This window comes from Buceros rhinoceros, unplaced genomic scaffold (assembly GCF_000710305.1).
Source record: "Buceros rhinoceros silvestris isolate BGI_N320 unplaced genomic scaffold, ASM71030v1 scaffold11302, whole genome shotgun sequence".
Classification (NCBI taxonomy): Eukaryota; Metazoa; Chordata; class Aves; order Bucerotiformes; family Bucerotidae; genus Buceros; species Buceros rhinoceros.
In genome coordinates this window covers 1-10,493 of record NW_010399502.1, presented here as the reverse complement: position 1 = coordinate 10,493, position 10,493 = coordinate 1, and the positions used below count along the sequence as shown (strand labels likewise).

The 10,493-nt window shown below is 38.7% G+C and overlaps 1 protein-coding gene across 1 annotated transcript in view; it reads right to left on the bottom strand.

The window, feature by feature from the left end:
• LOC104489357 (trifunctional purine biosynthetic protein adenosine-3-like) overlaps positions 1 to 7,024 on the bottom strand; it is a 20,962-nt gene extending 13,938 nt beyond the window's left edge. Inside the window, exons 1-8 of the mRNA XM_010131509.1 lie at positions 6,880 to 7,024; positions 6,009 to 6,104; positions 5,217 to 5,391; positions 3,535 to 3,646; positions 3,016 to 3,075; positions 2,453 to 2,578; positions 1,687 to 1,774; positions 402 to 487 (exon numbers count right to left, since the gene is read on the bottom strand). Of these exons, the coding sequence (XP_010129811.1) occupies positions 402 to 487; positions 1,687 to 1,774; positions 2,453 to 2,578; positions 3,016 to 3,075; positions 3,535 to 3,646; positions 5,217 to 5,391; positions 6,009 to 6,104; positions 6,880 to 7,024 (888 nt within the window). The remainder of the gene's footprint in view (positions 1 to 401; positions 488 to 1,686; positions 1,775 to 2,452; positions 2,579 to 3,015; positions 3,076 to 3,534; positions 3,647 to 5,216; positions 5,392 to 6,008; positions 6,105 to 6,879) is intronic.
• Positions 7,025 to 10,493: the final 3,469 nt, after the last annotated feature.

Sequence of the window (10,493 nt, the reverse complement as noted above, 5' to 3'; positions counted from 1 at the left end):
CTACACCAGTAGATTTGCAAACTACAGGTGGGCATTAATTTGCAGCACCTTTTTGTAACAGTGTCCTCAAACCGGGACAAACAGTCATAAATTTACAGAGACGAGATGTGAGATTATGTAGAAGGATTGTGAATTTAGGCCCCTCCCATTCTGCTTCTATGCAGAAATATAAAATCAGCTCTTTAACTTAAAGTCCTTAATTAATAATTCACAGAAGCTGACTAGCTAAAATTCTAAGCTATCTCACACACTGTCTAGGACATTCACATTCAGATCTGCATCTGTTCCGGGGAAGGAAGACATAAATCCAAGTATGGCACGCAAATTTCTCTAGAGGTAAGTTAGAATAGTCAGAGGTAAAAGAATGAGACATATTTAAGTTTCCGGTATCCTTCACTCACCTGGCACTGGGGGTCACCAAACTGACATTTAAAGTTTAAAATTTTCACACCATCTCTGGTAAGCATTAAACCTGTTTGCAGCACACCTGAACAGAAAAAGTACAGCCAAGCAACTTAATTTAAAATTTTGTTTTTCAAGAACTCCTTTAAATGCAATTCAGTATTTTAAAATGTGGGATACATTTCTTCAGATCATAAGGAATTAGGAGCAAGGATTCCGCAAGCACTTATATGCAAGTCATAATAATTCCACAATAACCAACAAAGTGGTAAGCAGCAACCTGAGGAACCTCGCACCACGTTTTAGACTCAATACGACAGAAAGCAGCCTCTCTGCATCAGAAAATTGAGCTCCGCCTTGTGCCACAGCTCTCTAAACGCAGGTGTTCAGAGATCAGAAGGAACTGACAGGATGAAAAAAACCGCTTCCCATAAAATCCCATTCATTACGCAGACCTTGTGATTTTCTTACCATTAAGTGCACTATTGTTATGCATAAATATAGATATATAACTCTGTATTTCAGGCAAAAATACCAAACCAAAATTCACTACTGCTACTAATAAACCCCAAAATTCACTGAAGTTGGTATTGGGTAATTTCTACTGCAAAGCACATATATGCATATGGTGATGTAAAGCAGGCCTTTCACCGAACAATCCGAAAACCAATGCCCAGAGAATAATAAGTGTTAAATTTTAAATTCCACAAAGCATCAGGTCCTCCAGCATCATCGTGAAAGTACTCAACACCCACAACATTCTTACTGCAGATTTGGGCATTGTAAAAAATTTACCAAATAGCAGAGAATACATCACAGACTGGAAGCCAACTCTTTACATATACGTGATGTCAACAGACTTTAGAACCAAAACCAGCCACTGGCATTAAGTGACAGCTGTGAGCATCACCTTCTTTTTCAAAAACAGCCTTAAGACAAAGATCTTAGAAAAATTTACATTGCTGTATATAGCAGTGAACAGTACTGAACTTAAATATATATTATAAATATCTATTATACCCTGAACTACAAAGAGTCTGGTTGCAAGTGTTTAAATTTTAAAATATCTAATAAAAATACAGTACGTTTTATGGAGAAAAGATAAACATTCTTCTTTCCAAATGAAGAGCCAAACTAGTGAGGCTTAATACTGCATGAAATGTAAACTACTCTTTTTTTTAAAAGAAGCCCACCAAATATTATCAAGAATTCAAAAGCAGTCTCCAGCAATTAAACTAACCTTGATATGACTTTACGTTGTTTTTCTGTTGAATGCTTACTTACCTACATATGCTGTCCCTTCTTGTCTCATACTATCAACAACGTGTTGAAGGATAGCATCATTGATTTTCTCTAGAAGAACTTCTGGAACCTGATGAGCAACATCAAACTATTGAGACAGTGATGACATTTTGCTGGACTAGCTCATAGGACCTGGAAGGACTCAGATAAGTGAAAGCCTCAGCTATGTTTTCTGCTTTCCCACCCCTGACCACTGCACTCCCTCTGTTAGGGTCCTGCTGCCTGAAGGACAGATACACTGATCCTCTGTCTCCCAAGATTTTTTGTTTGGTTCTTTCCTAAGAAGGCAAATTTTAAGGAGGTTTGAGACACTGGAAACCTGGGTTGTACACAATAAGATTGTTTCTGTACTTACAGAAAAAAAACCTAATAAAGTACTTGAGCAGCATAATGCAGTCAGCTTTAAGAATCAACAGCAAGAAACCCAAGGTTATGTTCAAGACACAAAGACTCCAGGCACACGGGGAATTTTTCAGGGATATTTTAAGCGATGCCAATAGGAGCAGAGAAACACCAAGTCTAGGAATAATGAAAAAGGTAAAAAAGAGAGCATTCCTTAGAAGATTGGCTCATTAAATTCGGAAGAATGACTCCTAAAGTTTGAGCCCTGCATTGCACCTACACAAAGTCAACCAGTTCCACCAGAAATCTGGCTTATTTCGTAGAAACAAGATTGGACCCCAAAGGAGATCTATCAACCACAGATGCGATCAGCCTTGTTGCAGGCTGAGGAGAAGGACTGCTATACCTGAGGAACCGGGCAATAGGCTCCCATCCCTCCAGTGTTTGGACCCTGGTCACCATCCAATAACCGTTTGTGAGCCTGGGCTGGGGGCATTGAGGCAACAGTGACACCATCCGTGAAGCACAAGCACTGTTGAGAGATGTACACAATAGAGAAACATTGACAATGTCGTGTCCTAAGGGGAGTTAACGCTGCTGGTCACTGGTTGAGGCTCAGTTCTGCCAGGAAAATGTAGGAATCAAAGATAGAAAGTAATAGGATCCATTTATTCTGCTGCAGTCCTACTGCAATAACAAAGACAAAGTCCATACAAACATGTTTTAGGTCACCTTAGGGAAAAAAGATAATTTTCCACCTAAAAAGATGACACTAATTGCAATTTTATCGCTAATGTAGAAGAAAATTCTATTGATTGATTAATAAGGTATCAAATTGCTTAGGCATGTTTATGTAAGTGCAAATAAAACAAGAAACCTATTTGAAACAATAACCTTGTGTGTTTATGCATAGACCATAGCAATAATGCCAAAGAATAAAAGCACATAACCACATCATCGATCACATACAGAAAGTTCTTCCCCTTGAAGAAGTTCTTCAATAACAACCATGTCTCCAAACATTCTGTCCTGTACAAAAAAATATTTCTCCAGTTAGCAAACATGACATCTACTGGCTAAATTCTCTCTTTATTTTCTTTTAACAGAAAAAACAATGTATATGAAAAGTACCAGCTCGCTTGAGTTCTGGTACATCGAGCAAAGCCAATAGAATCTCATCTGGAAATCAGGAAGAGACATTGAAATATAACTTATTAGACCCCAGGAGCCAACAAAAAAGTTGGAGGGGCAAGGCAGTGGGACTCAATGCTGGAACAAGAGTTCAGTCACAAACTCTGCAAAGCCCTGCTCACTGCCCACTGCCTGAGGCAAACATAAGGAATCTGAGGATGTCACCCAGAGAAATTCCTTAGTCAAATGCGAAAGGTTCTCCTGGAAATACTTGCTTCCTGTGGCCAAAATTACAAACTCAGAGGCTACAGAACATCAAGAATTAGATTCCTACTGATTAATTAAAGATTTATCCACCTGCATAATCTCTTGGACAGCTCTGCAGGCTTCCTCTTTGCTTGCTGCAATAGTCACTTCTTTTCTAGCAGCGGGGCCTCTTGCCCGTACAACTCGTGCGGGAAAGTCTGTGCTTTAAATGAAAGCAAAAGTGAGATTCAGGCACATCTACTGCATCCAGCGAAATTACAATTTTTAAGATGAATGCCTCCCATGTTCTTCCTTTTTTTCTGAACTGTTGAAGAATAATACATCACAGAAAACATTCTCTGCTAGCACATCCTGTCATGGAGGTAAATGGACTCTTACAGCCCTCAGAAGACCACAAACCAGAAATCCATGAATTCTGTTGGTAGTTCTGATACCAGCTCAACGTATATCCAACTTTAACATCTCAGAGTTTCTTGCTCTTTTCCCTGAGTTGGGTTACTATTTTATTCCTGTAAAATGCTTGGAAAGATGATTTATAGTTTTGTAAATATACCAGATTTAGATGTTCCAAATTACAGAACATAATCCTATAAACCACTATGGAAGTTTTGTTTAGGGTTGTAAGTTAAGGCTGAATTAGGTCTTGCATATAAAAGATGTGTTAGAAATAGTGTGCTAACACTGTATACCCAGAATTGCTCCACTTACTCTTAAACAAAAACTAAATCTAGAAGAAAAAACAAAAAAGAACAAAACTGTAATGATAACATATTTTAACGACACTTTATCCATTCACCTCTCTCTGGCTTGTGGACAGTCAAATAAAATGTTCCTTTTGAAGAGCTGACTCTACACACTACTAGCCTGTTTTCTGAAACAACATCTCATTCCTCCTTTCCACATTATGATTTACATTAGCATAAATCTCAACTCTAGATTCATACACGCAGCCCAAGCAGGCTCACACAGAGCTCCCTTTCTTCACTTCTCAGTATGCTGACCTGAGATCGTTTTCCTTTTTGAGTCTTACGCATGCTTACAGACATGTAAGTTGTTGGCCTGTTTCTCTGCATGGCAGTAATACAGACTAAATGCTGTTACAGAGCAAAGGCAGTGAAAAGGTTGTTTTCATTTAAAAAAAAAATAAATTCCATTAGATTATACCACATCTAGCACATAACACTGACACACAGTCACAGGACCGCGTAGCTGAACACAGCAGCTGTTGTGAGACTGGACCAAAATAGCGCCAGCGGTAAGTTACTCTCCCAAATGGATCCCCAGTGACTTCAGAGGCATTACCACTCAAAGGAAATCCAGAGAGAGGCAGTTGCATTTCTCTCTCGATGTAGGAGAGATGCTGTTTAGTCTTGAAAAACTTAGAGTATCCTCCTTAAATTAGGAGTATTTGGCCAGTGCCCCCCAAATCACTCCAAAGAGAGCCTTTTGCTGAATTTGTCTGTGTAGAAATGATTCTTACCCTTACAGAAAGACTGAAATATTTTACTCTACTGCAATTTTTTTTGTCTTTTAAATGGCTAACTAGCATCCTGAGGGAGCTGATCACAGGAAAGAGTTGTGATCTGTGAACAGACAAATCAACATTCTCCCTGCACCTTCATCACCTGCCTCTAATTACAAAATTAATTCATTCAGTAGCTACTCAAGAAAAACAACAGCCGAAAAGTTACCAAGTTCTAGCTAACTACCATGGGTGAAAGTCAAATGCATAGATCACGTAACAGAGGTGTTTCCAGTATCAAAATATTTACCTGATAATAAACCTACAAGCTTCCTGGGGATTGGTGAAGGCTTTCCATCTCGGTGTTGGGATCCCATGTCGATCCAGAAAGGCTTTGGTAAAGCTGGCGTTGGATGCCAGCTGGGCTGCTTTTGCAGATGGTCCAAAACACCTAACTCCTGCAGCTCTCAAGTCATCAACAATCCCTAATCATCAAAAATAGCAAAAGAAACAAGTTGTCTCTTTGGAAACATTTGAGTCATTTTGACAAAAGAAAAACCTCATAATCATTCCAGCACTCTGTTACTTTTCCTGTCTCAAACAGCCAATAACATCCTTAAAATAAGGTTCTGCATATCCAATGACTTGTTTAATCATTTCATTTTAAGAGGTCTTCTGCTCTTTACTAAGCACTGTCACATTTACCACCTCATGACTACTGTTAGGACTGTCTGGTACTTCTGTTCGGTATTTAAGACATTTTTATTGTACCACATTATAGTACGAGGGATCTGGAGAGGGGTCTGTTAGAGCTACTGCAAGAAAATGCTTTCTCTAAAGCAAAGCAGAGCAGGATCACAAGAATACTTGTCACCGTTACTGATTCTTGATTCGGCATGATTTCCCACGCTGAGTTCTAATACACCAAAAGCAGAACACTGCTACAAAGCCAAATGTCTTAAGTAACTACAATTTACATGTACAAGATAATCTGAATTTTCTTGCTCCTCAGTTTAATTAAGACAGTGTCTGTCCTACAAGCCAATAAACCAGAATCCAAGGTGCTGATTTTTACTGTCAAGTTACTTTATTTCAGCCTTACCAGCTGCCAAAAGAGCTTCTTGTCCAACTACCACAAGTCCAATGTTATGATCTTTGCAGAACTGGATAACAATAGTGTGATTGCTCACTAACACAGCTGAAAAGGAAATATAATTAGGTTACCACTGTAAAGCCGAAGTAAGAGATGAGAGATGAGAATGTCGTGGTTCTGTCTCCCTAAGAGGTATGATTAAAATAACGAACCAGCCCATGAAGGGCAACACAAAATGAACAAAAAAGAGACCAGAAGGGACAGTGAATATTTCCAATTCACACTACTTTTTAAAATACACATCTGCTAACTTATTAAATGTATTTTATTTGCTATATGTAATCAATATAGACTTTTAAGAGCTGCTTATCATAACAGAATAAAAACTTTTAAAAATAAACCTGAAAGTTCATAAGCAAACTCAATTTCAACATCTGAGCAAAGATTTACTCAATGCCAGCGCATGATGTAGCTAAATTTAGCTGAGCAGCCTGGGCAGACACTAGAGAAGTTTCTATCCAGAAGTTAAGAACTTTGAGCCTTCTATTCGTCTGTTAAGCTTCACTGAAATTGGTCAGTGAATTCAAGCATAACAGCGGGAGGAAAGAGATGAGGTGCAGAAATACGCAGTCTCATATAAGCCTCACTATCTGAAGAAACTAGGCTAAAAATAAATACGGTATGATGCTTTACTAGGCAGTTCTAAAATTCAGAAACAAAACATAAAAAACCCCCAAACTTAAATAATTAGCGGTACCAGTAAAAGAAAAGAGTAATTCTTATCTCCTTCCGACTCAATACAATTGCAGTCAGTTTTGTGTCAGTTCCAAATCTTGTTTTACTGATTTCTTCGCGCAACATATTTTTTCCCCCTTTTTACCTGAATTTGAAATTTTTCCACTGTCAGCTGTTCCTGCATTTCCTGGAGCAACAAACACGTGCTTTACATGGGGGGACTGGGCCAGCTTCCAGGCCAGCGCATGCTCTCTCCCACCGCTGCCAATCACAAGCACCCGATCAGCCATTAACCTGTGCAAACCCAGAATCATCATGTATACTACTATCTATTTAGTTCACAAACTCATGTAAAAATAGGCAAAAATATATAAATTACATCACTCACTTCTAATTGGTAAGTAATATCATTCCAGTTTGCATTAGAAAGGTATTTAAAGACTTCTGAACAAAGTGACTGTACCAGTACTGTCACTGGGTGGACGCATCATTCACACTTGGTTTAAATACTTACAAAAATTAAACCACTGTGAATTTTTTCCACTTATTTCAGCATAGACAAGATTTCCTTTCTTAAGTATCCAGGCTGAACTAATCTTGTCATGCTTAGATCGCATCAAGTCCTTTGTACGACTACACAGGACAGGACCAAATGTTTCATACAAATGCTTTAGGTAACTTACCAGATAAATTTCAATCTGAACACTGTAGTCAATCTAGGAACTTTTATGAATGTAAACTTCCTCATAATAAATGGCAAAGACAGTTTTCAAAACAGATTTTATACTTTGACCGTTGCTAAGACGGCAACTTCATCAGAATAGCGTGCCCAACAAAACGCAACTGTTAATTTCACTAGCACGCTGACATTTAAAACAGTTTCTCAATAATATTTCTAGGCAAATTAGTTTTGATTTATTTCAGAAATATTATCACACTCAACATAGGTCACATCTGCAAACTCAATTTTTCTGTATGTACTGAATGTGGACAAATGTCAGAAAGAAAAAACAGCCCAGAACATGACCTTTAAAGAAGATGCTAATGGCATAAACCAGTCCTTACCCAGGAAACAGATAATAAATTAAAGATACCATAAACCACCAGCTTTGCAAGCAACATGAGAGTAGTCTTTTCCCAGGAAACCATAACCATTGGCTTGGGGCCATTACATAGCTCCTAAGGCAAACAGAAGCTAAATGGTAACACTGAGGTGTATTTCAGAAAAGATATTCATAGAACCATGATAAATCAATATTCATGTTTAGAGTTCTTGAGACAGTATTAACAAAATAGTCATAACATAACAGTCTTAACCTAATATCAACAAAATAAAATTCAACTATATATATTTTCATAATTATTAAATTGTCATCTTCACGTAGCCTGTCCCTGGGGACTACAGACTATTGTGGATTACCTAAGAGACGCATTTTAGATTTTAGGTATTGTGCTCTAGGGCCATCGACACAGAGCATATGCTTAATGCTCTATCAATCCCCGGGCTGATTTCCTCGCAAAAGACTTTTCTAAGTCTTTACACTGTGTAACCGCACAATATGTCAGACTTTCTCTTTCCTTTTGACAAACAATTCTGGAGTCACTAGGAAGTTGCTGTGAACTTAAAAGTAAAGCATTAGAGCTGCTCTAACACTAACAAAGACATCAGCATGCTCCATTAGGCACTTCAATCACTATTAATAAAAAGCAAAATGTTTTTAAAAGCAAAATTATTTTTTCCCTTAAATATTATTTCACAATTCACTGAAGTTTTCTAAAGTAAAACAAATTAAAGTTCCTGACTGGGAAGAGAATGAACCCAAGCAGTGCCTCCTACCACATGGAAAAAGTGCCCCTTTCCATTCCACATTCTAGTGAGGACACTAAAGACATTTTTTGCAAAGCAATTCAAAAGCTGCTGGAAGGAAAGAAAGCTGGTAAGACAGTTAGACCTAGAGGAAAGGCTGTAGAGAGGGACATCTCGCTTTGAATTGTCTTCCCTTACCGTGTCAGACCCTGCTGTTTGTCCACACAAAAGGCTGAGGAGTCCTCCAGATGGATTTGAGTTCTTTCTTCAGCTCCTGCTTCAGATCCAAATGATTTCTGATCTCCTAAAGCCAAGTATAAAGATGAGAGAGTGAAAGAAGCAGACAGACCTGCTGCTCTGTCCTCTTTTGTTCTTTCTCCTGTCTAATGGGAGGATCTCCAGCAGGATCCCTTTAATGCTGTCCACCCTTCAGAACAGACCTTCCCACAGTCTCCAGCAGCATGGACCGTTATCATCTCTTTCCATTTTTCCTTAGCTAACAACAAAAATAACTCCTCCCCATCAGTCAGTCCTACAATGTTAATGGTATTCAACTCCAGACAAACAAGAAAAGGAGCTACAACGTGGTATCAAAAAGCTGAGATGATTGCTTGGTTCCCATGTGAAGAGCAATTTTATATCCTCTGACAAGTAAAGAACCTCAAAGACAACTTGTAAAAATAAAACATAGCTTTCATGGTCTACAGCTAAACAGAAACACTCCAGTTGAAACATGCACCCGTAACTCCCACAGACCTGTTCTTTGTCATGGAACATATCCTTATACCTATATAAAGGTTATTTTAATATCTAGCACACAACAGAATTGTGGCCCCCCACCCCCATTTGCTTCCCTTCAGTCAGGCAATGAGAAATAAAACAATACGTTAATAACAACACAAGCCATTCCTTTCACACTGCTACAACAATTTTTAAAGGAAATCTGCAAAATTTGTTTAAAACTTCCACGGAATAACGGCTTGTGTATAGTTGGACAGCTGGTGTGCTTGAACCCCCCAGTTTAAGGAGACATGCCTCTACAATAGGTTCAAGCATCACTTACCAAGTGCCTGTAGACTGCCTTAGATTTGCAGACTCACAGTTCTACATTTTCTACCTGTAACTGAACTGCAAACAACTACATGAAAAGAAAAGTCCTATTTCTTACAAGATGATAACATTTGTCTCTCTTCTGCAACAGTTTTTTGGAATTTCTCCTTCTAGTAGGAAGGCTGTGACAGTTTAAGACAAAGAAACAAAACTGTGTAGCTCTGAAATGTCTCTCTACTACATGACTGGCCAAAAGAAGGTAATTTAAACTTGCATTCATTCCAGTGGGTTGATTTGTATTGCAACTGCTTGATCAAATCGTTTTCTTAGGTGATGAAGTGAGTATGCAGCAGAAAAAGACAATATGCATGTAAGCTTTCAATATCAAAATCTGACTTCTACAAGAGAATTTGAAACTTTAAAAATGTAGAAAACCTCTGCCTTATGAACAGAAAAGCTTTCTGAAGCAATGTATTTTAGTGTTGTTTATTCACCAAGTCAGCACGGCAAAGCCGTCACAGGACGAGCAGTCAAAAGTGTAACACTGGAAGGTGTAAAACAAAGCAGATTGCACTGTGTGGTTGCCACTTCCTTCCAGACATCAACGCCACCCTTTCTCTGGCTGGACACGCAGCATGCTCAACCATAACCCATCAAGTACCACTAATAAAAAAAACAAGGGTTTTTTTGTTTGGTTGGTTGGTTGGTTTTGGTGGGGTTTTTTGCCATTATCACAGATGATGGTGTTCAGGGAGGAAACAAATTGTTATTTGTCTTCCATCTGCTGGGACTTTAGTTCACGCATCTGGGTCCTCCTTTCCAGGCTGAGAACTGCTTTCTTGGCTTGGCATTTCTCTAGCTTGAAGTTGCCGTTCCCTGACAGCCAGCCGGTGCCACACGCG